At 46.6% G+C, this 26,396-nt stretch overlaps 1 protein-coding gene across 1 annotated transcript; it reads left to right on the top strand.

Moving 5' to 3' along the window:
- The first annotated feature begins 2,330 nt into the window (after positions 1-2,330).
- On the top strand, positions 2,331-26,034 carry NLRP4 (NLR family pyrin domain containing 4). Its single transcript, XM_003944038.3, has 9 exons — positions 2,331-2,610; positions 8,574-10,149; positions 11,209-11,370; positions 11,796-11,963; positions 16,384-16,551; positions 17,115-17,285; positions 21,143-21,313; positions 22,736-22,906; positions 25,905-26,034. Exons 1-9 carry the CDS (start codon positions 2,331-2,333, stop codon positions 25,996-25,998), a joined length of 2,961 nt encoding a protein of 986 aa, XP_003944087.2. The 3' UTR covers positions 25,999-26,034.
- The last annotated feature ends 362 nt before the right edge of the window (positions 26,035-26,396 follow it).

Below are 26,396 nucleotides of genomic sequence, written 5' to 3'. Positions count from 1 at the left end.
AGTATTCTGCTATGATTGTGTACTTACCTAATTCTCCTTATGGTGCTGACCCTTGGGGTGTGTGTGTGTATGTGTGTATTTTTTTGAGACAGTGTCTTGCTCTGTCACCCAGGCTGGAGTGCAGTGGCAGCTCTCAGCTCACTGCAGCCTCCATCTTCCGGGTTCAAGTGATTCTCCTGCCTCAGCCTCCCGAGTAGCTGAGACTACAGGTGCACACCACCATGTCTGGCTAATTTTTTTAGTATTTTTAGGAGAAACAGGGTTTCACCATGTTAGCCAGGATGGTCTTGAACTCTTGACCTCACGATCTGCCCGCCTCGGCCTCCCAAAGGGCTGGGATTACAGGCGTGAGCTGCCACATCCCTGCCCCCAGTTTCCTTTTTATGTGCCCAGACCTCATCTAGGATCCCCCATTATGTTTCGTTGCTGTGTCTCCATTGGCTTCTCTACACTGGGACTGCTCTCAGGATTTCCTTGTTTTCAGTGATCTTGAAAGTTTTGAGAAGCACTAATTGGGTATTTGTGGGCCACCCTTCATGTTGGGTTTATGTGATGTTTATGTCATGGTGAGACTGGGGCTTTGGGGAGGAAGACCGTGGAGGAAAGGTGCCCTTCTCGTATCATATGCCGTCACCATCCCCTCCCACCCACATTTACCTTGATCTCCTGACTTGGGTGTCTGACTGGCTTCTGCACTCTGAAGTTACTCCCTACTCGTTTTTTAACACTGTTTTCTTTAAAAAGAATTCCCTATCTACAACCCACATGATATGGTTTGGCTGTGTCCCCACCCAAATCTCATCTTGAATTGTAGCTCCCATAATTCCCACATGTTGTGGGAGGGACCTGGTGGGAGGTCATGGAGTCACTGGGTGGTTTCCTCCATACTGTTCTTGTGGTAGTAAAGAAATCTCATGAGACCTGATGGTTTTATAAGGGGAAACGCCTTCCCTCGGTCTTCTTTCTCTCGTCCACACCATGTAAGGTGTGCTTTTTGCCTTTTGCCACGATCGTGAGGCCTCCGCAGCCACATGGAGCTGTAGGTTCGTTAAACCACCTTTCTCTTTATAAATTACCCAGTCTCAGGTTATGTCTATCAGCAGCATGAGGACAGACTCAAACACCACACTTAAGACGTGGGGAGTTAGGCTGCCTCTCCTCAAAGGGGAAGAATCCATCCATATAACCTACTTGGAATTCTTCCGCTTCTTGCTCAAGTTGTTACAGTTTTAGCTATTAGGGGCTCTTTCGGTCTGCCCTGGGTTTCTTTTGTCAGGAAGTGGTCTTAGACACCAAGATCTGATCTGGACACTGGGTGTCCCGATTGCCACTAGGGTATCTGTATGCTTCCAGGCCCTTGCCAGAGTGTGACCGTAACTAAATACCGCAGATGAAGACTCTGTGTCCAGGGATCGTTACTATAGCTCATCACAAAATCGGTCAGACTGCATGGCTTATCCACAGAAATTTGTTTCCTCATAGTTGTGGAGGCTGGAGGTTCAAATCAAAGTCCAGCAGGGTCCACTCCTGGTGCAGACTCTTTCTGGATTGTACACAGCTGCCTTCTCTCTATGTCCCCACATAATAGAGTCGGAGAAAGAGAGCCAGGGAGGGACTTCCAGTTGTTCCAGTACCATTCATTGAAGAGACGATCCTCCTTTGTTGCGCCTTTGTCAAAATCAGTTCACTACATTTGTGGGGCATGCCTCCTCTATTGTTTGCTGAGAAAAATGTAATTTCTATATTTACTTGTAACAATGTATTTTCTGTATTTGCACTTTAATTTCTATTTGTAAATGCAATTTCCATATTTACAGTAATTTTCTATATATAAATGTAAAAATGTTATTTATTTACAGTGTAATTTCTGTATTTACAATGTCATTTCTATATTTAAATATAAAAATGTGATTTCCATATTTACAGTGCAATATTTGTATTTAGATGTAAAAATGTAATTTCTAGATTTACAATGTCATTTCTACCTTTAAATGTAATTTCTAAAAAATGTAAAGCCTATATTTGCTTGGATTTTGAAGACGTGTCAGGGCACTATAGGTTAGGATTCTCAACTGGATTATTTTATCTACAATTCTTCCATCTATTAGTGAGACTTTTCATGACCAGTTCAATGAGAAGGTGAGATGAACCTAACTTTCCGCCCTCATTCCCATGCCCCCAAATCTAGCAAGATACTATGCAAGAAATCAGTAATCTTGATCCATTTATTTGTAATAACTGGGCACTGTCCTGAATTTTCTGCAGGTTTTATTTATTTATTGCTCCTGGTCACTGTCTCTTTGAGGACTGTTGTCTCTGCTTTGGACAAGATGGCAGCCTCTTTCTTCTCTGATTTTGGCCTTATGTGGTATCTGGAGGAGCTCAAAAAGGAGGAGTTCAGAAAATTTAAGGAACATCTCAAGCAATTGACTTCACATCTTGAACTCAAGCCAATTCCCTGGGCTGAAGTCAAAAAAGCATCCCGGGAAGAACTTGCAGACCTCTTGATCAAGCACTATGAAGAGCAGCAGGCTTGGAACGTGACCTTAAGAATCTTTCAAAAGATGGGTAGAAAGGATCTTTGCGTGAAGGTCACGAGAGAGAGGACAGGTGAGTGAGGCTGGGAAGAGGCAAGGCTTCTTAAAATCAAAACTGGTCCTAATTTTGCTAAACGATCTCTGCCTATCTACAACAGGACCAGAATGCCGGAATGTGCTATGGGAAAATATTATCTTTTTTTTTTTTTTTGAGGTGGAATCTCACTTTGTTGTCCAGGCTGGAGTGCAGTGGTGAAATCTTGGTTCACTACAACCTCCACCTCCCAGGTTCAAGGTATTCTCTTGCCTCAGCGTCCCGCCACTTCACCCAGCTGATTTTTCATACTTTTAGTAGAGACAGGGTTTCACCATGTTAGCCAGGCTGGTGTTGAAGTCCTGATCTCAGGTGATCCACCCACCTTGGCCTCCCAAAGTGCTGGGATTACAGGCATGATTCACCACGCCTGACCTGAAAATACTATCCTTTTAGGCAGGAAACGTTCTCTTAGACCTGGTGGTTATATGTGCGTAAAATGTGAGTGGCTATCATGTCCTAACCTGTATGGTACCTTTATCTGGGTCACCAGTGATTTTTACCCTAAGCTGAGAACTTGGAGCCAAGCCAGAAACTCTCTGAGGTGAGGCTGTGTCATAGGAACCATGCACTTGACTTACTTGCAAAAGCAGTTAACACCTGCCATAGGGGATGCAATGAACAGAGATTGACTGGTGTAACTGTGTGTTTAGCAAGCGGAAGTTCCTGTCAGAGAAGCTATGATCTATAAGCAATGTGGCTTTTAGGGTCACGTCTATATTTATCGCGTCACAAGGATTGTTGACTGTTACTTTGCACATTTTCAATATCGGTGGCAGGAGACAGCTCTTAGGACTTACTGTTTAATTCTTTTCCTTTGTGTTTGTTCAGCTGTCCCTGCTTCAGCCCGGTTGTGGATTTGTTTTCATCCTGATTGGGACTCTTCGATATTCTCGCATCTGTTTGTTTGTTTTTGAGACAGAACCTCGCTCTGTTGCCCAGGCTGGAGTGCAATGGTGCCATCTTGACCCACTGCAATCTCCGCCTCTTGGGTTCAAGTGATTCTCCTGAATCAGCGTCCTGAGTAGCTGGGATTACGGGCACCTACCACCATGCCCAGCTAATTTTTGTATTTTTAGTAGAGACAGGGTTTACCATGTTGGCCAGGCTGGTCTCGAACTCCTGACCTCGTGATTCTCCTGCCTCGGCCTCGCAAAGTGCTGGGATTACAGGTGTGAGCCACCGTGCCCGGCTGTGTCTGAGGTTCAGTAACATTCTTCAGTTCTCAGTTTCAGCCACTGTATACTTCATTCTTCTGTCTCTTCTTCTGGGACTCCAGTTAGACATCCTGGACTTTCTTGTTTGTTCAAGATAGAGTCTGGCTCTGTCACGCAGGGTAGAGTGCAGTGGTACCATCATGGCTCACTGCAGCCTCAGCCTCCTGGGCTCAAATGATCTCAAACCTCAGCCTCCCAAGTAACTGGGACTACAGGCCCTGTGCCACCATGCTTGGCTAATTGCATACCTGGCTAACTTAAAAACATTTTTTTCGTAGATACAAGCCCTCGTTATATTGCCCAGGCTGGTCTTAAACTCCTGGGCTCAGGTGGTTCTCCTGCCTTGCCCTCCCAAAATGCTGGGATTACAGGCATGAGCCACGATGTTGGCCTACACTCTCTCTCTTTTTTTTTTTTTTTTTTTTTCCCAGTCTGGCCCTGCTGCTGCGGCTAGAGTGCAGTGGCATGATCTTGGCTCACTGCAGTCTCCACCTCCCAGGTCCAAGTGATTCACCTGCCTCATCCTCCCGAGTAGCTGGATAGCTGGATTACAGATGCCTGCCATCATGCCCAGCTAATTTTTGTATTTTTACTAGAAACAGGGTTTCATTATGTTGGACAGCCTGGTCTTGAACCCCTGACCTCAGGTAATCCACCTGCCTCAGCCTTCCCAAGTGCCGGGATTATAGGTATGAGCCACCTTGCTGGCCTAGACTTTTGTGCTTGTTTTTTTGAGATGCTTTTTGCCCAGGCTGGAGTGCAGTGGTGCGATCTTGGCTCACTGCAGCTTTCATCTCCTGGGATGAACAACAATCAAGTGATTGTTCGGCCTCAGCCTCCCGAGTAGCTGGAATTACAGGCATCTGCCACCACACCTGGGTAATTTTTGTATTTTTAGTAGAGACAGCATTTCACCATGTTGACCAGGCTGGTCTTGAACTCCTGACCACAGGTGATCTGCCCGTCTCAGCCTCCCACAGTGCTGGGATTCCAGGCATGAGCCAGTGCACCCAGCCAAGGCCCTTACACTGTGTCCCACGTGTCCTTTCTCTACATTCTTATGTCTTTGTCTCTGTGCTTTAGTCTAGGTATTCATAACTAATTTTCTTCTTCCCTGATTCCCTATTCAGTGAACACGTCCATCTGTCGATTTCTTATATTTAGTTAACATGTTTTATTTATGCAGTTTGCCTTTTTCACAGATTTCCTTCTTTTCTTGAATATTCCATCTTCTATTTTTTGAGCATTTTAAATTATTTTAAAATCTGCGTAAAGATTTTAACATTTATAGGTCTCTTTCTACTGTTTCTTTCTTTCTTTCTTTCTTTCTTTTTTATTAGACTCTTTGTCTTTGGTCATACAGTAGTCTCCTAGTATGCCTGGTAATTTTGAGTGCCAGATTTTGAATATGAGACATTGAATACATTGAGGATCTGGAATGTCTTGTTTTCAGTGAAATAGGAATTGCTTCTGGTAGTAGTTAGGGGGAAATTTTCTTAATATTGAGGATTAAAATAACGGGTTTGAAATAAGATAATTTGAGAGTTTCCATTTTTGGCAGTGCTACCCTTTCTTGCACATTTTCTTGACTTGGGACATTACTTGGGAAAAACCTTTCCCTGGTCCAAGTTTAGTTGGTTTGTTTTGAGACAGAGTTGTGCTCTTTCACCCAGGCTGGAGTGCAGTGGCGCGATCTTGGCTCACTGCAACCTGTCTCCCCTGGGTTCAAGCAGTTCTCCTGCCTCAGCCTCCTGAGTAGCTGGGATTATAGGCACCTGCCACCAAGCACAGCTAGTTTTTGTATTTATAATAGAGACGGGGTTTCACCATGTTGGGCAGGCTGGTTTCAAACTGCTGACCTCAGATGATCCACCTGCCTCAGCCTCCCAAAGTGTTAGGATTACAGGCATGAGCCACTGCACTTCACCCCTAGTCAAAATTTTTTAAATTCCTCCCTGTTTCCTAGAGTGTTTTGGTGTCATACGCCTGCAGTCTCAGCTACACCAGAAGCTGAGGCAGGAGGATCACTTGAGCCCAGGAGGATGAGGCTGCAGTGAGCTGTGTTTGCACCACTGGACTCCAGCTGGGGTAACAGAGTGAGACCCTGTCTCAAAAAAGTAATTTATATAAAGAAGAACATTCTTTGCACATAGAAATATTTTAGAATATTGCTAAAATAAAATGTCAGCAGGTCTACAGATAGATCTCCTGGTAGGTACTTAAACACTTTTTATCTCTTTTCACAGTTGGGTTGAGGTTATACCCACTTAATGCCCCTTAATGAGTAACCAGACTTGTCACAGAAATCTCCAGAACAGTTGAGAGGACTAGCAAAGTAGGAAGCCCCGGGGGAATGGGCAAACAGCTTACTAAGCTTAAGATGCTAATGGGATCGTCACCAATGTCAGGTGGGAGTTTCACCAGTTAGGGACTTCAGGGGACCGAAAGATTGGGGGAATCCCTTGCTCACCACGATAAGTTAAGGTAGCCTTACCTACCGTCACACCCAGCAGTTTGTGGGCACCACATTACGTCTTTCACCTCCATCCAATTAAATCCAGTAATAATTATGCAGGGGCATAGGGAAAATTTCCCGCCTACAACAACCCCCCACATCTCTAGTCCATCACTTGTGGAATATCGGCATCACACAAGTTACTCAAGGAACAGATAACTGTCAGGGAGTTTTGTGTTGCCGAAACTTTGGGGCTGGCCTGAAGGATCCAGCTCTAGGCTGGTGCTGCAGGGGCGACTCTAAGAACTGCGGCACCAGGGAGCGTCTGCGTCTCCTGCAGTGAGGAAAGTGGGAGATGGGAAGCGTTACAACTGTGGCTTTAGCGATACACCACGGCAGCTCCAATTCAGAAATCAGGAAGCTCACACCAGGGCTGCAGCTGCTTCAAATCGGTGACCACAGCAATTGGTTTTCGTTTTTTTTTTTTTTGAGACGGAGTTTCGCTCTTGTTACCCAGTCTGGAGTGCAGTGGCGCGATCTTGGCTCGCCACAACCTCCGCCTCCTGGGTTCGAGAACTTCTCCTGCCTCAGCCTCCTGAATAGCTGGGATTACAGGCACGCGCCACCATGCCCAGCTAATGTTTATTTTTTATTTTTTTTTATTTTTAGTAGAGACGGGGTTTCACCATGTTGGCCAGGATGGTCTCGATCTCTTGACCTCGTGATCCACCCGCCTCGGCCTCCCAAAGTGCTGGGATTACAGGCTTGAGCCACCGCGCCCGGCCACTTTTGTTTTTGAGACAGACTTGCTCTGTTGCCTAGGCTGGAGTACAGTGGTGCGATCTCGGGTCACTGCAACCTCCACCTCCCGGGTTTAAGCAATTCTTCTGTCCTGGCCTCCTGAGTAGCTGGGATTATAGGCCTGTATCACCATGCACAGCTAATTTTTATATTTTAAGTAGAGGCGGGATTTCACTATGTTGGCCAGGCTGGTCCCGATCTCTTAGCCTCAGGTGATCCACCTGCCTCAGCCCCACAAAGTGCTGGGATTATAGGCGTGAGCCACTGTGCCTGGCCAACTATAGAAACTGGAGACAAGGCATCTGTTACAGAAAAGCCCAGCATGTCTGCGTTCACAGAAGCTGGCAGCAAGACAGGCGGTAGACTCCACTCCCCTTCTCCACAGGCGGAAGATAGATTTCACACCCCTTTCCCTCCAGTGTTACGAGAATGGGTGCAAATCGCAGAGCTGAATCCGTGCCTTGATTGTAGCCAGGAGGGTCTGTGGGATGTGTAGGGCTTGGTCAGCGTGTTTGCTGGGTTTTTCGATTGGTTTTTTTCTGAGCATTCTGCCATTGAAGGAAAGCTCACTGGCATAAAGTCAGAATGAATGCTAGGTACCGTTCTTTCGTTACCACGCCTTGTCTCCCGTCTGGAGGCGACTGCCTAGCTGAGGTCCTTCTTAGGCAGACTTTCAGACCTAGTCCCTACATGGGAAGCATGTATCGGTTTCTAAATACCTTGTTTACATGAATGAGTACGGGCTGTAGATGCTGTCCTGTTCTTTATCCACGTAAAGACATTATTCCATACTTTTAATATCTATGCAATCGTGAGTTCATAAATTATTTAACCAGTCTTAATAGTCACACAGTTATATTCCAGTTATTTTGATATTTTAGTAGCAATGAATACGTGTGTGTGTATCCGTCAAAAGCAGAATTTGGCAAACTTTTTTTTTAAGGACTGAATGGCAAAGCCTTTATTAGGGCCAACATGTTGGGGAAATCTGGGGAAGCGAACAGTCACTGTCAACACCGCCGGTAATTATTCTCTCTTCCAATGAATGGTGACTTAGATTAATTATCAGATAAGGCAAAGCCAATTACAGTCAGTCACCCAGAGCTGAAATTAGGTCGTTCGTGACAGCAGCATGAAAGTCACCATTTTCATTGTTACGGATTTGTGTAGATGACCGCATGGTTTCCGTTGGAGGCTGTGTGGGCCGTACCGTGTCTCACAGCTACTCAGCTCGGCTGTTGAGCCAGGAAGGCACCTGTTCCCATACACCAGTGAACCGCGTAGTGAGCTCTAATGAGACTTTATTGACAAGAGCAGACTGACTGGGTTTGGCCTGGGGGCCACAGTGGATAGACTCCTGGAGAGGTGCATTCTGAGAAGAAAACACGGCAGGGACGAAGCATGTATGCAGGAATGTTTAACTCTGTGGGTTTTTTTTTTTTTCCCTCCTCTCGCCCTCACTGACTCAGGGTATACGAAGACCTATCAAGATCACGCAAAGCAGAAGTTCAGCCGCTTGTGGTCCAGCAAGTCTGTCACTGATATTCACCAGTACTTTCACCAGGAAGTCAAACAGGAAGAATGTGACCATTTGGACCGCCTTTTTGCTTCCAAGGAAACCGGGAAACACCCACGTACAGTGGTCATTCAGGGAGTGCAAGGGATTGGGAAGACGACGCTCCTGATGAAGCTGATGTGGGCCTGGTCGGACAGCAGGATCTACCGGGACAGGTTCCTGTACGCCTTCTACTTCTGCTGCCGAGAAATGAGGGAGTTGCCAGCCGTGAGCTTGGCTGACTTGATCTGCAGGGAGTGGCCCGACCCTGCCGCTCCTGTAACAGAGATCCTGTCCCAGCCAGAGCGACTCCTGTTCGTCATCGACAGCTTCGAACAGCTGGAGGCCGACGTGAACCAGCCCGACTCGGATCTGTGTGGCGACTGGAAGGAGAAGCGGCCGGTGCAGGTGGTCCTGATCAGTTTGCTGAGGAAGAAGATGCTCCCGCAGGCCTCCCTGCTGGTCGCCGTCAAACCCACGTGCCCGAAGGAGCTCCGGGATCGGGTGGCGATCTCAGAAATATACGAGCCCCGGGGATTCAATGAGAGCGACAGATTGGTGTACTTCTGCTGTTTCTTTCAAGACCCAAAGAGAGCCATGGAAGCCTTCAGTCTCGTGAGAGAGAGTCAGCAGCTTTTTGCCATATGCCAAATCCCGCTCCTCTGCTGGCTCCTGTGTACCGCTCTGAAGCAAGAGATGCAGAGAGGGAAGGACCTGGCTGTGACCTGCCAGAGCACCACCTCTGTGTACGCCTCCTTCATCTTCAACCTGTTCACACCCGAGGGTGCCGCGGGGCCGACCGAGCAAAGCCAGCGCCAGCTGAAGGGCCTGTGCGCCCTGGCTGCAGAGGGCATGTGGACCGATACGTTTGAGTTTGGAGACGAAGACCTCAGGAGACACGGGATCGCGGATGCTGACATCCCTGCGTTGCTGGGCACCAAGGTTCTTCTGAAGTTCGGGGAGCGGGCGAGCTCCTACGCGTTCATCCACATGTGTATCCAGGAGTTCTGCGCCGCCATGTTCTACCTACTCAAGAGCCACCTTGACCATCCTCATCCAGCTGTTCGCAGTGTCGAGGAATTGCTAGTTGACAACTTTAAAAAAGTGAGGAGACCACATTGGATTTTTTTGGGGTGTTTTCTCATTGGTCTTTTAAATAAAAAGGAACAAGAAAAACTGAACGGGTTTTTTGGCTTCCAACTGTCCCGAGAGATAAGGCAGCAATTTGAGCAGTGCCTGAAGCGCTTAGGGGAGCAGGGGGATCTGCAGGGACAGGTGGATGCCTTGGCGATATTCTACTGTCTCTTCGAGATGCAGGAGCCTGCCTTTGTGAGGCAGGCCGTGAACCTCCTTCAAGAAGGTAGCTTCCATATTGTCGACAGCTCAGACTTGGTAGTTTCTGCCTACTGCTTAAAATACTGCTCCAGCTTGAGGAAGCTTTCTTTTTCCGTGCAGAATGTCTTTAAGAAAGAGGATACACACAGCTCTGTGTGAGTACACCCTATGGCATTTTCTCTCTTTCCAGAATCTATATTCCCACGTGGGTTTTGCTGATGGAGTGTTGAGTATAGGGTCATGGTTAGAAACTCACTTTTTCGATCAGGAAAACCTCAGCTCACTTCCTGGCCCAACTCTTCGGTAGCTCTGTGACTTTGTCTGTGAGCCTTGCCCTTTCGTGGCTGGAGTTGCCCCGTGACAGAAGTGGGAAAATTAGTAACAGTCGCGTTGTGAGTAGTGAATATGAGGACCTGGGTGAAGCGCGTCCTACTTTCTCAGTATTAGCTGATGAGTGCTTATAGTGGATGTCATTCTCACAGCTCCAGGCTCACTGTGTCTTGACCTCTCAGCTGCAAATCACTTTTGAAAACTTGCTCTAAAAAAAATCATACAGCCCAGGCGCAGTGGCTCATGCCTGTAACCCAACGCTTTGGGAGGCCAAGGCAGGTGGATCACCTTAGGTCAGGAGTTCGAGACCAGCCTGGCCAACATGGAGAAACCCTGCCTCTACTAACAATATAAAAATTAGCCTGGTGCGGTAGCACACGCCTGCAATCCCAGCTACTTGGGAGGCTGAGGCAGGAGAAACACTTGAACCCCGGAGGTGGAGGTTGCAGTGAGCCGAGATGGTACCATTGCACTCCAGCCTGGGTAACAAGAGCAGACTCTGTCTCAAAAAACAAACAAACAAAAAACAACTGTCTGGGTGTCAGTCAGGGTTTCTGAGCCTTGGCTCTGGTGATGTTTTGGGCCTGCTCTCCTGTGCGTTGTAGAATGTTGAGAAGCATCCCTGGCCTCTACTCACTAGATAGCAGAAGCACCTCTGCCACAATCTGTAACACCCAAAAAGACCTCTGGACATCCCCAAATGTCCCCTGGGGGGAAATGTCACCGCAGGTTGAGAACCGCCAACATGGGGTGAGCTTACCTGAAGGATCCCGTTCTTTCTGACTAAAGGCGGCTCTGCCTCGGAGGTGGTACCTGTGTGTGTCACGAGTGGCTCGTGTTGACGGCGTACCCGTGGACAGCTCATCCTTTCCTGTTGCCCACAGGTCGGATTACAGCCTCATCTGCTGGTATCACATCTGCTCTGTGTTCACTACCAACGGGTACCTCAGAGAGGTCCAGGTGCAGGACAGCACCCTCAGTGAGCCGGCCTTTGTGACCTGGTGTAACCAGCTGAGGCACCCCAGCTGTCGCCTTCAGAAGCTCGGGTGAGTTGAGGATCGGCCTTGACTCCAGTACGTCACAGGGATAACACGTTCATCCCACCTCCAGCTTCCAGTCGAGGCTAACTGCACAAGCAAAGAGTGAACACCCAGAGCGGTTCCTCAGCCTCAGTACTTACAGATGGTTCTTCATCATGCGGGCTGGTCATGCGTTGTAGGATGTTAAGATGCATCCCTGGCCTCCACCCTCTAGAAGCTGGTAGCTTCCCCTTGTCCATATACCCAAAATAGTGTCCAGACACTGCCAGTGGTCCCTCATAGGGGCCGAATCATGCAAGTCGAGAACCAGTGAGTCATGTCGTTGGGCTGTAAAATTGGAGAATGAGTTTGTTCTGGGGATAAGAGACAAACACAGGTGTTGAGGCTATGCTCTCGTTAGATGAAACTCATCCAAACTTTTGTTTTTGCAGGATAAATAATGTTTCCTTTTCTGGTCAGAGTAGTCACCTCTTTGAAGTGCTCTTTCATCAGCCAGATTTGAAATACCTGAGCCTCACCCTCACCAAACTCTCTCGTGATGATGTCAAGTCCCTCTGTGATGTGTTGAACTCCCCAGCGGGCAACATAGAAGAGCTAGCGTAAGTCTCCATGTGTATTGAGACCACTGATTGGATTTGGGAGAAGACTCTGTATTTCTTTTGCAGGGGGCGGGGGCCTGCATGTTTTTAATACATCAACTTTTTCCTTCTGTGATTTATACACAAACTTAGTCTCCTGAGAACTTGAATAGGGAAGTTAAAGTTTGTCAATTGTTGCAGCCATTTTGGAAAACTGTGCGTGTGTGTGCGTGTGTGTGTGTGTGTGTGTGTGTGTGCAGCTTTCATGGATTCCGGCAGATTATGTAACCCAGAAATTCCACCTGGAGGTGCATATTTGAAAGAGGGACCCATCTGAGTTTGCTAAGAGCCAGGCACTAAAGCATTCACAGCAGGTGGTCCTCACCTCTGAGAACTGGAAATACTGACAGTAAGTTAGATAAGAAACCTGTGGTTACCTGCTCCCATTCCATGAGAATGAATACTCTCAGCCATATGGAAACACTTGGATGAATCTTAGTGTTGATGACCAGGGGCCAGACTCGAGAGCGAAGCCTACAGCTTTATTCACGTAAATTTCAAAGATGGCCAAGCTCTGGTGTTGGAGATTCGGGCAGTATGTTGCTCCGTTCTCCTGTATGCTATTGAACCTCTCTTCTTCATAAATGACCCAGTCTCAGGTATGTCTTTATATAGTATGGTTCTGCAGGACGGACAGACTTCTGCTTGTGGGGAGGCCTCAGGAAACTTACAGTCATAGCAGAAGGCAAAGGGAAAGCAGACACGTTATACATGGGGGAGCAGGAAGAAGAGGGAAGGGAGAGGTGCTACACACTTCTAAACAGCCAGATCGCGTGAGAACTCTTATCGGAGCAACAGCACTAGAGATGGTGCTAAACCACTAGAAACCACCCCCATGATTCAGTCACCTCCCTCAGGCCCCTCCTTCAACACCAGGATTGCAGTTCGACATGAGGGTTGGGTGGGACACAGCTGAACCATGCCAGACAGCGGAAGGGGGTACAGGAGATGAATAACCTGCTGTTTCTTAACCTGGATACTGGTAACTCAGGTGCCTTGAATTCATGACAGTTCATTGGCTGGCACTTAACCATCGTGTGTACTTTCCAGTATGTATGTTTTGCTTCAAGTATTTTTTTTTGGGGGGCAATTAAATAGGGTTTCCTGTAATACCCTGTATTTATCTTCTTTGGTACCCACACATTCAAATACTTCTCTCTACTACTCTTCATCGGCCATTTTTCTGAGCTCGCATAAGCCAAACCCAAAAAGACCTAAACCCTTTTTTAAAATAACAACTTTATTGCCATATCTACATACCACAAAACATATACTTTTAAAGTATAATCGTATACTTGAAAATCAACAGTTGAGTGATCTTCATATATATTCCTAAGGATGTGCAACCATCATGACTATCTGGTTTCAGAACGTTTTCATTACCTCAAAAAGAAACCCCATGCCCACTAGCGTTTTCGCTCCTACTGCCTTAGCTCTCTGGTCCCTGGGAGATACTAATACACTTTCAGTCTTACTGGATTTTCCTATCCTGGGCATCTCATATAAGCGGAATCACATGTGCTCTTTGTGAATGGCTTACTTTAACTTACCAAAGTGTTTTCAAGGTGTATCCAAATTGTACCGTGTATCAGTACATTATTCCTTTTCTTGGCTAAATAATATCCCATTGTATAGATATTTGTCATTTTGTTCTAGTCATCTGGATGAACATTGGGGTTGTTACCACCTTTTAGCTATTCTGAATCGTGCTTTATGAACACTCATGTTTAAATACCTGCTTTCAATTCTTTTGGGCTTTTATAACCAGAAGTAGAGTTGCTGGGTTATATAGTAATTCCATATTTAACTTTTGGCAAAACCACCAATTTATTTTCCTCTGTGACTGCACAATTCTGTATTCTCACCAGCAATGTGTGAGAGTTCCGGTTTCTTCCCATCTTTGCCAATATGTATTTTTTATTACAGCCCTCCTAGTGCGTGTGAAGAAGCATCTCACTGTGGTTGTGATTTGCTTGTTCTGAGTGATTGACGCTGGTTGAGCATCCGCTCCTTTGCTCTTTAATCATTTGTATATCTTCTTTGGAGAAATATATATTCAAATCCTTTGCACATTTAAAGAAAACTTTTATTTTACATTCAGGGGTACATGTACAAGTTTATTATTTAGGTGAATTGCACATCATGGGGGTCTGGTGTGCAAATCATTTCATCACCTGTTAATAAGCGTAGCAGTTTTCTCTTCTTCACCTTCTTCCCACCCTCTGCTGTCAAGTAGGCCCTGGTGTCTTGTTTCCTCCTTCATGTCTACAATGTACTCAGTGTTTAGCTCCCGCTTATAAGTGAGAACATGTGATATTTGGATTTCTGTTCCGGTGTTAGTTTGCTAAGGATAGTGGCCTCCAGCTCCATCCATGTTGGTACAAAGGGTTTTATCTTATTCTTTTTATGGCTGTATAGTATTCCGTAGTGCATACGTACCACATGTTCTTTATCCAGTCCACTGTTGACGGGTATTTAGGTGAATAATGCTATGATGAGCATCCATGTGTCTTTATAGTAGAATGATTTCTATTCCTTTGGGTGTATACCCAGTAATGGGATTGCAGGGTTGATGGTAGCTGTGTTCTTTCAGAAATTGCTGAACTGCTTTTCATAATGGCTGAACTAATTTACGTTTCTGTAAAAATGTGTAAGTGTACACTCTTCTCTACAACCTCACCAGCGTCTGTTATTTTTTGACTTTTTAGTACTAGCCATCTGACTTGTGTGAGATGGTGTCTCATTGAGGTCTTGATTTGCACTTTTCTAATGATTAGTGAGCGTTTTTCATATGTGTGTTGGCAGCACCTTTGCACATTTTTAATTGGGTCGTTTGCCTTTTTGTTGAGTTGCAAGAGTTTTCTATTTTCTGATGACAAGTTATATACAAGACATACTTTGTGATTATTTTCTCCCATTCTATGAGTTGTCTTTTCACTTTCTTGATGGTGTCCTTTGAAGCACAAAAGTTTCTATTTGATGAGGTGCACATGCATTTTTCCTTTGTCTCTTTTGCTTTTGGTGTCATCGCCGTGAAACCATTGCCTAACCAAAATTCATTCAGATTCACTTCTTTCTATCTTTCTCTTTCTTTTTCTTTCTCTCTCCTCTCTATCTCCTCTCTCTCTCCTCTCTCTCTCCACTCTCTGTCCTCTCTCTTCTCTCTCCTCTCTCTCTCCTCTTTCTCTCTCCTCTCTCCACACTCTCCTCTCTCTCTCTCTCTCTCTCTCTCTCTCTCTCCTCTCTCTTCTCTCTCCTCTCTCTCTTCTCTCCTCTCTCTCTTCTCTCTCCTCCCTCTCTCTCTCCTGTCTTCTCTCTCCTCTCTCTGTCTCCTCTCTCTTCTCTCTCCTCTCTCTCTTCTCTCCTCTCTCTTCTTTCTCTCTCCTCTCTTTCTCTCTTCTCTCTTTCTCTGTTTATTTATGTATTGAGATGGAATCTTACTCTGTTGCCCAGGCTGGAGTGCAGTGGCATGATCTTCGCTAAGTACAACCTCTGCCTCCTGGGTTCAAGTGATTCTCCTCCCTCAGCCTCCTGAGTAGCCAGGACTACAGGTGTGCGCCACCACACCAGGCTAATTTTTGTATTTTTAGGGGAGATGGGGTTTCATCATGTTGGCCAGGATGGTCTTGAACTCCTGACCTTGTGATCCACCCGCCTCAACTTCCCAAAGTGCTGGGATGACAGGCGTGAGCCACCGCACCTGGCCTATATTTTGTTTTTGTTTTGTGGCCGCCAGAGAGTAAGTAAGGAGAGTGGCTGAGTTAACACAGAACCGCAACTACTGGCCACACAAGTCAACTCCAGCCACCAGAAAAGGAGCCCTCTTGGACTCGGGTTCAAGGCTGCTTCCACGCTCTTTGAGGAGCTATTACTTGAGCGAAGACCCAAATGATAGGGATGTGTCTGACCACAGGCCGGAAAAAGAGCATTCTACTTGGGGTGCACACACGCAGGTTACCCCCAGTTCGGTAAAGGAGCTGGGGGAGATGAGTGTGGGGAGGATCGAACACGAGTAATACCTTACGAGCGAAACCTGGTGTCATCAAGCAACCGAAGAGCACCAGGGTGTCAGGGACACAGGGACTTGGGAACAGGTAGGAGCCTTGGGCATCGTGGTGTGTGTTTTGGGGTTTTCGCCAAGTGCAGGGAGGTAAGTTGCTGGGGAAGGCTGAGCCGAGCATGGATGTGACTGAGACTGTGAGTCTCAGGCTGGCTGTCACTGTACCACGGAGACCGGCTGGAAAGGGGTCAGGAACAGAGTTGGGAGGACTGAGTTTCTCAAGGATGGCAAGTGCAGGCTTTCCCGACTCCCCTAGGATCCGTGGAGGAGCGGGTCTGGGAACCAGAGACCAGCAGACCGTGACATGTTCCCTTCCTACAGGCTGGTCAGTTGTGAACTCTCACCAGTGGATTGTGAAGTCTTTGCCTTCGTTCTGACCAAGAACAAGAAGCTCAAGTATCTGAACGTATCCTGCAACCGCATAGACGAGGGTGTGCGCCATCTGTGTGAAGCCCTGTGCCGCCCAGACACGGTCCTGACATACCTGATGTGAGTGGGTGTTGGGGGCGCTGTGGTGGCAGTTCAGGCTTTGGCCTGTTGACTATGATCTGCTCATTGATGGAGCCCACACAGCAGAGGTTTAAGGCTCACACTTGGCTGGGTATAGTGGCTCACGCCTGTAATCCCAGCACTTTGGGAGGCCGAGGCGGGCAGACCACGAGGTTGGGAGTTCGAGACCATCCTGGTCAACGTGGGGAAACCCCGTCTCTACTAAAAATACAAAAAATTAGCTGGGCGTGGTGGCGTATGCCTGTAATCCCAGCTGCTCGGAAGGCTGAGGCAGGAGAATCGCTTGAACCCAGGAGGCGGAGGTTGCAGTGAGCTGAGGTTACGCCACTGCACTCTAACCTGGGTGATGAGAGCGAAACTCTGCCTCAAAAAAAAAAAAAAAAAAAAAAAAAAAAAGAGAGGGGGTGTTTTCAGATAAGCCAGAACTTCATCTCAGTTGGGGAGGTTGTAAGATTGTAGAAATACCACCCTCAGTGTGGGGCGAAGCATGACACTTCCCTCTTCCCTCTCCTCCTCTTCTCCTCGGGTTTTTGTGCCCATAGGTTGGCTTACTGTCACCTCAGCGAGCAGTGCTGGGAGTACATCTGTGAAATGCTTCTGCGTAACAGCAGTCTGCGCCACATAGATCTCGGCGCTAATGTGCTGAAGGATGAAGGTCTGAAAACCCTCTGCAAGGCCTTGAAACGCCCAGACTGCCGCCTCGATTCGCTGTGGTAGGCCTCTTGCCATTTCTTTGAAGACCAAGCCATCTTTTCAAGGGTTTGCATTGCTGAGAAGGGGCACCTGGAACTGGAGAGGGCCGTAGTGTCTGTGCCTGGGAACGTGAAGGTTAAAAACTGGCCTCAGTTTCTTGTAGAGAGGTTCACGTAAACAAATCTTCACCTTTAATACGTTGCAAATACTTCTCCACTGGAATGCAGGTAGGGGAGTGAGAGAGCCAGAATTATGTCTGGGACCTGAGGGGCAATTTTATGGCTAAGATGACATTTGGTATGTATTCTACAACACTTCATTTGCACCTGATGAATATATTTCATCAGGTGTAAAAATAAAGCCAAAATTCCAGATAGAAGGGTAAAAGATGAAGGTGGGAGATCCAGAAATAACATGTGAGAATGAACGTGCAAATACTTGAATTCTTAAAAATACTTTATTTTTGCACCTGATGAATACATTTGAATACACCTGGAATTCTGATAGCTTCAGTTTATGCAATACTTATAAAAAAAGGGAGGAGGACAGGAGCATATGTATGCATTTGTGTCTATTTTTTTAATCACAAATGTCACTGAAAGAAGCAGAATTATAGGTTGTCTGTGAGAACCGGAACTGGGAAGCTGGGAGATACAGGCCAGGAGGGAGATTTACGAATACATTTCATCAGGTGCAAAAACAAAGCCAGAATTCCAGGTAGAAGGGTGAGACGTGAAGGGTGGAGATCCAGAAATGACATGTGAGAATTAACGTGGATAACATAGAGAATGCTTTAGAAGGGAATCAAAGGTAGCGTGAGAGAAGCAGGAAGGAGACAGGGAAAAGACTTAATCTCACATCATCAGACAGAGAAATATTTGGGTGACCCTGTAGCAGTGGTGACAGGGTTTTGGAGTGACCGGTTAGGATAACATTTCATTATGCTCTTTCCCCGAAAAATCCAGAGACTTGGGATATTTGGCAGTGTGATTTTACCTAATCCATTAGGAAATCAGAGTTGAGAATTTTGTATTCCTCACTTGAAGAGTGTCTTAAATAATGTAACAAAAACACCAGATGCTTTCTTTCTCTGACAGTGGTGGGTTAGGCTATCTGGGCCAGTATTTGAAACCGAAAGACACCAAAACTGTCAGATATAATTTTTTTTTTTTTTTTTTTTGAGACGGAGTTTCGCTCTTGTTACCCAGGCTGGAGTGCAATGGCACGATCTCGGCTCACCGCAACCTCCGCCTCCTGGGTTCAGGCAATTCTCCTGCCTCAGCCTCCTGAGTAGCTGGGATTACAGGCACGCGCCACCATGCCCAGCTAATTTTTTTTTTGTATTTTTAGTAGAGACGGGGTTTCACCATGTTGACCAGGATGGTCTCGATCTCTCGACCTCGTGATCCACTCGCCTCGGCCTCCCAAAGTGCTGGGATTACAGGCTTGAGCCACCGCGCCCGGCCTAGATATAATATTTTTAAAAAAGTTAAAGCATCCAGAAGCTAAACAGAAATTTTCTTAAGTAGCAGGCTAAGTATATAGCACCTAAGGCTCTCCAAAAATCCTTAAGATGTATTTAAAAAAACACAACATAACCTTAAACTAGTACCCAACAGACTCCTGAAAGAAACAAGAAGAAATGGTCGGGCCGGGCGCGGTGGCTCAAGCCTGTAATCCCAGCACTTTGGGAGGCCGAGGCGGGTGGATCACGAGGTCGAGAGATCGAGACCATCCTGGTCATCATGGTGAAACCCCGTCTCTACTAAAAATACAAAAAATTAGCTGAGCATGGTGTCACGTGCCTGTAATCCCAGCTACTCAGGAGGCTGAGGCAGGAGAATTGCCTGAACCCAGGAGGCGGAGGTTGCGGTGAGCCGAGATCGCGCCATTGCACTCCAGCCTGGGTAACAAGAGCGAAACTCCGTCTCAAAAAAAAAAAAGAAGAAATGGTCTCTGGAGGTAGGTAATAGGATGACATGGTTCTTGACCTCGGCTTATTCCTTAAAGGATTTTTAAGGTCAGTAAATACTACACAGTTAAAATAACCCAAACCACAAGGAAATAAACACACTGAGCAAGAACAAGTCAAAACACAAGTACCTACCAAACTTATTTAATTATCTGTTAAGCAAACATATTTACTGTTTACAGAAAACTAACAGGTTTGAATCTTAGGGAAAAGGAAGCCGTAAGATTAAATAAGCAAATAGTAAAGCATCTAGAAATTATAATAATAACTGAATATATGGGGTGAATAGTAGATTAGACATAATAAAAGAAAAAATTAGTAAAATAGAAGATAGGTTGTAATTACCCAGAAAGCAGCATGAAAACTGGAAAATATGTAAACTGTGGAAGAGTTTATGAGACATAGGTGATAGATTAAGAAGTTCTAACACACTTACTGGAATCCCAGAAAGGTAAAATATTTTAAGAAGGCTAAAGTTTTTCTGTAACCAATGAAAGATTCCACTTCAGATTTAAGCATCCAAATAAGTTCTTAACGGGATAAATAACAGAGAAACTGCAGAATACCAGATAGAAAGATGTTGATCTCTAAACATTTAACAAGGGGCTGGGAGCTGAGGGAAATGATGATATCTGCAAGAAAGGACAGACAGACAGACATGGATGAGGAATAACAGTGGAAACCAGAGGGCTGTACAGTCAGATACTCAATATGGCGGGGAGAGGGGAGGGTGGATTGTCAACCTAGAGTTTTATGGCCACCAAAAACTACCAAGAATGAGGATAAAAACACATTTGCAAATAAATAAAAACAAAGTTTCTTACCACCAGATGGTTCCTAAAAGTAATCGTAAAGACTGTTTGCTTAGAAAGAAGTAAATTATCCCAGCTGGAAGACATGTGGAACAAAGAAAGTGGTGAATCTCTGAATAAATCTAAACAATATGTGGATCGTATATAAAATAATACTGTCTTGAAGATTTAATGGAAATAATATACAACATCCATAACAAAGTATGAAGGGTAAATCAAAGTGAATACGCAAATTAGTAGAAAAGAGGAGGTCTCAGAAACAGACTGATCCCCGCGTGTTCAGAGACTGCATCATGGAATCGTGTCTCACCAGTGCAGAGAGAGGACGGACCTTCAACGCACCATGCTGAGACAGTTCCAGCTGTCCCTCCGTATCTGTGGATGTTGGCTACAGAATCCCCCTGAGGATTCCAAAATCTGTAGAAGCTCAGGTTCCTTACGTAAAATGGCATAGTGTTTTTGTTGTGTTGTTTTTTGAGACGGAGTCTTACCTTGTCACCCAGGCTGGATTGCAGTGGCACGATCTTGGCTCACTACCACCTCCGCCTCCTGAGTTCAAGTGATTCTCGTGCCTCAGCCTCACGAGTAGCTGGGACTACAGGCACACACCACCATGCCTGGCTGATTTTTTTAGTACAGGTGGGCTTCACCATGTTGGCCAGGCTGGCCTCAAACTCCTGACCTTAGGTGATCTGCCTGCCTCAGCCTCCCAAAGTGCGGGGATTACAGGTGTGAGTCACCACGTCTGGCCCCTAGTGTTTGCATATAACCTACATGCATCTTCCCATGATAGTGTAAATCATCTCCCGGTTACTGTGATACCCGATACAATGTAAATGTTGTGTGAAAAGTTGTTATACGCTATTGGCTTTTTTCATTTGTTATTATTTTCTATTGTCATATCGTTATGTGTTATGGTTTTAATTCTTGAATAATTCCCATCTGCAGCTAGTTGAACGTGTGGATACGGCGGACCGACAGTACCTGTCCACATGAATGACAAACGCTGTTGTGCTTTGGCGTCTTTCTTTTCCTGGTATCAGACCAAGATGTAATGGCCTTTAAGTCTCGTACCCTGACTCTTCTCTTGCAGTTTGGTAAAATGTTTTATCACTGCTGCTGGCTGTGAAGACCTCGCCTCGGTTCTCATCAGCAATCAGAACCTGAAGAATCTGGAAATTGGGTGCAACAAAATAGGAGATGTGGGCGCGAAGCTGCTGTGTGGGGCGCTGACGCACCCTGATTGCCGCGTAGAGGTTCTCGGGTGGGTATTGCCGAGTTCCTGGTCATGTTTTCATGCGTGGCAGAGATGGAGGATTGATGGGAACAAAGAGAAAGGTGAAAACTCTAGCAGGACAGCGTAGCAGCTAGCTGTGGCTGCGTAATGAACCAGCGTCAAACTTCAGGGCTTCAGGCAATGGGCGCTTCAGTTGCTGGTGGCGCTGCTTGTCTGGGCGGGCGTCACTGACCTCGGCCAGGTGTGCTGAGGAAGCTGCGGTTAACTGAGGCGTTGGCTGGGCTGGGTTGGCCTCGCCGTATGGGGTGGAGGTTGGCCGGCTGGGCTGGCTGTCCCCTTGGGGATGACAGGTGTGAGTGGGCCCATCTCCTTACCTGAGGGGTTAGCCTGAGCTCATTGATGTGGCATCTGTATCAGTTTTCCAGGGTTTGAAAAGTACCACGGACTGGGCGGCTTAGATAACACATGCGTCCTTCGGCAGCTCTGGAGGCTGGAAGTCTGAGAGCAAGGTGTCGGCAGGGTTGGTCCCTTCTGAGGGCCCCGAGGGAGAATCTGCTCCAGCCCTTCTCCTTGCCTTGTTGATGGCTGTCTTCGCTCTGTGTCTTCACGTTCTCTTCCCTCTGTGTGTGTGTGTCTGTCCAGATTTCCTCTCACAAGGATACTGGTCACACGATTAGCACCCCCACAATGTTGTCATTTTAGCTTAGTTGCCTCTAGAAAGACCGTGTATTCAAATACCACATGTTGAAGTACTGCGGTTAGGACTTCAACATAGAGATTTTGGCAGGGACAGAAATGACCCCCCAGTAGCATCTCGGGAGTTCAAGAGATGAAGTATAGAAAGAGTCCAAGATCACTGGGTGTGATGGCTTATTCCTGTAATCCCAGAACGATGGGAGGCTGAGGTGGGCCAATAGCTTGAGCCTAGGAGTTCAAGAGCAGCCTGGGCAACATGGTGAAACCCCATCGCCGGGCGTGGTGTGTGCCTGTAGCCCCAGCTACTCAGGAGGCTGAGGCAGGAAAATTGCTAGAGCCCAGGAGGTTAAGATTGCATTGAGCCATGATCATGCCACTGCACTCCAGCGGGGGTGACAGAGAGAGACCCCATCTCCAAAGAATAAAAAAGCATCCAACATGGTGGCCCAGAACTCTCCTAACCTTGTTTCCGTTGTATTAGATTATCCAAAGCAAGGTGTGAAGCCAACTCAGATTCACTGGAAATAGACTCTCAGTGGAATGAGCTGCAAAGTCACATCGCTGTGGGCAGGGATACAGAGAAGAATCGACAGTCACCTACCCCAGAGGCATGAGCTGATGTCCTCAACAGCGGACTGTGAGAGACTGCGCTTGAGGCAGTGGGGCGTGCCTCGGCTCGACATCTAGCTCGCATCCTGTCCTGCCTCCACCTGAGGCTGGGGCCACTTCTCACCGCGTGTCTTTTTATTGCAGGTTGGAAGACTGTGCGTTGACAAGCACCTGCTGTAAGGATCTCGCATCTGTTCTCACCAGCAGTAAGACCCTGCAGCAGCTAAACCTGACCTTGAACGCCTTGGACCACGGAGGGGTGGTTGTGCTCTGTGAGGCCCTGAGACACCCAGAGTGTGCCCTGAGGGTGCTCGGGTGAGTGGGGTCTGTTGTTCTCTATAGGGAGAGTGCTCGGGGCTAAGAAGGGATTGGCGAAGACCTGCAGCGTCATCACATTGCATTTAAACTGTAAATGATGTTCCTTGGCATCATCCACTCCTGGTTGTTGCATAAGTAAGAACCAAGCAGGTGAGTATAAAACTCTTACTTAACCAGAGTAAGTGGTGAATGGTGAGTGCCCAACAAATGGAAGCGCTTGTGAAGCAGCCTCCTCGTCTGGGGTCACACCCACGGCCTTGGGAATCAAGGGCGCACACAGGGTGAGGTTAAGAGCAGAAGTTTAATGGGTAAAAGAAGGAGACTAGCTCTCTGCTGCAGAGAGCGGGCTTGGAAAAACGGGTTGCCGGATCCATGGTGAAACGCAGGGGCTTTTGTAGAAGAGCCGGTGGGGTGGCGGTGTTTAATCTACGTTGGGCGTGAAGAAGTGTTATGACCAGGTGCGCCGTTAGCATAGCGTGCACGTGTCCGGCAGCCCCCACCCCAGTACTTATTAAGCAGGTGGGTTGTCTGCCTGAGCTGTGCCGTGCTGCCTGCTTCTTTTTTACTGAACACACGCTAACAAAAAGGGGAATACGGAGCTTCCGCGGTGGACATGTGCCTGACCCCCGAGTAGCCCTTTGCATTGGCGCAGCTGCTGGCATTGCCCCGTGCAATCTTCCAGCTTCCTAACTGATGTTTGTGGCTCCATTTTTCAGGATGCCCTTTGCTGGAAAAGAAGTGATTTCTCGGGCAGCTTTTTGTTAGAAGGGAAGGTCTGCTGAGGACTCTCTTGCCCTCACTGTCCACCTAAATAATTTCTTATTAGAAGTTATATATAAATATATTTTAAATATAATTTATAAATACAAGTTATATGTATGTTTGTAAGACATTGACAAATATAAACTTACGTTTTATTTTTTGAGACGGAGTGTCGCTCTTGTTACCCAGGCTGGAGTGCGATGGTGCAACCTCCGCCTCCTGGGTTCAGGCAGTTCTTCTGCCTCAGCCTCCTGCGTAGCTGGGATTACAGGCACACGCCACCATGCCCGGCTTATTTTTTGTATTTTTAGTAGAGATGGGGTTTTACCATGTTGACCAGGATGGTCTTGATCTCTTGACCTCGTGATCCACCCACCTCAGCCTCCCAAAGTGCTGGGATTACAGGCTTGAGCCACTGCGCCCGGCCACTTATGTTTTTATTTATATATTTATAATTACATATAATCCCACAAACATTATTTTACTAGATACCTATAAAATCCTTAACAGTTATTTTTCTCATCCATTTTCCCCTACTGTTTTCAAACCAATATGAGATCAAGGCACTCATGGGCAGTTACTAGGCGGGTCATTTCCAGAGAAGAGCAAGATAAGATGATGAGTTAAAAACTGTTGCAGCTTGAACCCTGAAGAGCATTCACTGATTTTCCCCTTTTGTGAAGATACAGGTTTGTTTTCTTGAAGTCCATCCTTATAGATCTCCACCTGGAAAGGCGAAGTGCCCAGCATCATTTCTTGCTCATTTTAATGTTTGCTAAAGATTCAGAGTGTAGACTGCCAAGGCAGACGCGTGGTTGAGGGGAAGCACTCGAACTGTCTGTTCCGAGTCATGGAGGACCATTTGTCCTCTGGCCTTGCTGTGTTTGGCCCTGTAACCCTGAGCAAGGCATTGGGCCTCTTTGATTATCAGCCTCCTCTCCACAAAATAGGGGTGATTATTTGGCATGGTAATTATGAAAATATCCACCAGATAATGTGATAAATAAGACAGAACTAAATGAGTTTTCATCTTCCTCCAGTCCCAGCCATAGTCAGTCTCACAAAGATGTGTATTAAGATACATACTTGCGGCCGGGCGCGGTGGCTCAAGCCTGTAATCCCAGCACTTTGGGAGGCCGAGGTGGGTGGATCACGAGGTCAAGAGATCAAGACCATTCTGGTTAACATGGTGAAACCCCGTCTCTACTAAAAATACAAAAATTAGCTGGGCATGGTGGCGCGTGCCTGTAATCCCAGCTACTCAGGAGGCTGAGGCAGGAGAATTGCCTGAACCCAGGAGGCGGAGGTTGCGGTGAGCCGAGATCACGCCATTGCACTCCAGCCTGGGTAACAAGAGCGAAACTCCGTCTCAAAAAAAAAAAAAGATACATACTTGCACTAAAAGAACATAGCTTTCTACAACAGTGGGGGACAGTGGCACATAAACAGATGCCAAATGGAGACCAGACCTTACCCACAAAAGGAAGGACCAAGACATGGTGGTACTTAATCCTTGTGTCTGATTCAAAGCAATGATACCATGTATCAGGGGTGGGGGGTTCCAGAAACAAATTGCTGGAATTTGTATCCAGGATACCAGTTTCTGGTTTTGTGACCTTAACATTGCTTGTTCTCACTGTGTTCATCACAAATCAGGACAGTCATGCTACCTCATAAAGCTGTTGTGAAAATTAAATGAGGTGTGTGTAAAAGCCTTAGCAGGGGGCCAGGACCCAGGTGCTCGAATGATAGAAACTACCTATATTTTATCTTTGAAAAAATAAAAATAGCTCCAGGCTTTCTCCCTAACTTCCCTTGACTTGTTGCAAACAGAAATGTGTGTGTAGTTCATGCCTTCTATCACCAGTTCTGGACATTGGTTCTGTCCAGTAACATGTTGGAGCCAGCTCCTACAAGCTGGTGAGGGCCAGTTGTGTGTTCTGGGCTCTGTAACTGTTGAGTGACAGCAAGCGGGCATCTAGAAATTGGCCGTGACTGACTTGGAGAATTTACACCACAGAAAACGGCAGAGCTATAAATTAGGACTTTTTTCCTGGCGATCCGGGGTAACATTTAGCAGCATACCACTGCATTTGATGTGTATGCCTTTCCTCTTGGAGGCAACGTCAGGGTTTCGTAGGCTTGTCCAGGGATGAATTATGGAGAACGATGAGCTCCAGCAGGGGAGGAAGTATGTGAATTAAAAACAGAACCTTTGAAAATATTTTACCAGGCTGAAAAAAGCTGATTTTGGTGAGGAAACGCAGGCACTTCTGATGGCTGAGGAAGAGAGAAATCCCAAATTGACAATCGTAGACCACCTCTGAAGCAGACACAACCACGTGGGCAGAAATCTGATGGTGAGGAGCCTGGCTGTGACTGGTACACCCGCCAAGGACAGGGACTGGGGCCCTTAGGTTACTCTGCACGCAGGAGCTGCAAATCATTGACACTCTGAGTTGTGAGTTTTCTGGCACCCCATTCACGTTTCATACGATGTTCGTGGTTTTTATTAGCTCTGTGGCCTTGGATGAGCCACTGGAAGACCTTCATGGTTAAATTTCTATCCTGTCTCACAATGACCCCTTAACCCCTCAATAAAGTGTTGTATTTCCACACATTGGAAAACCCTTTTGCCTTGTTTGTATAAATTTAAGGGGTCCAAATGCAGTTTCGTTACATGAATATATTGTGTAGTAAAATCTGGGCTTTTAGCGTACCCATC

This window comes from Saimiri boliviensis, chromosome 14, assembly GCF_048565385.1.
Source record: "Saimiri boliviensis isolate mSaiBol1 chromosome 14, mSaiBol1.pri, whole genome shotgun sequence".
Lineage (NCBI taxonomy): Eukaryota > Metazoa > Chordata > Mammalia > Primates > Cebidae > Saimiri > Saimiri boliviensis.
This window is presented reverse-complemented; position numbering and strand designations above follow the sequence as displayed.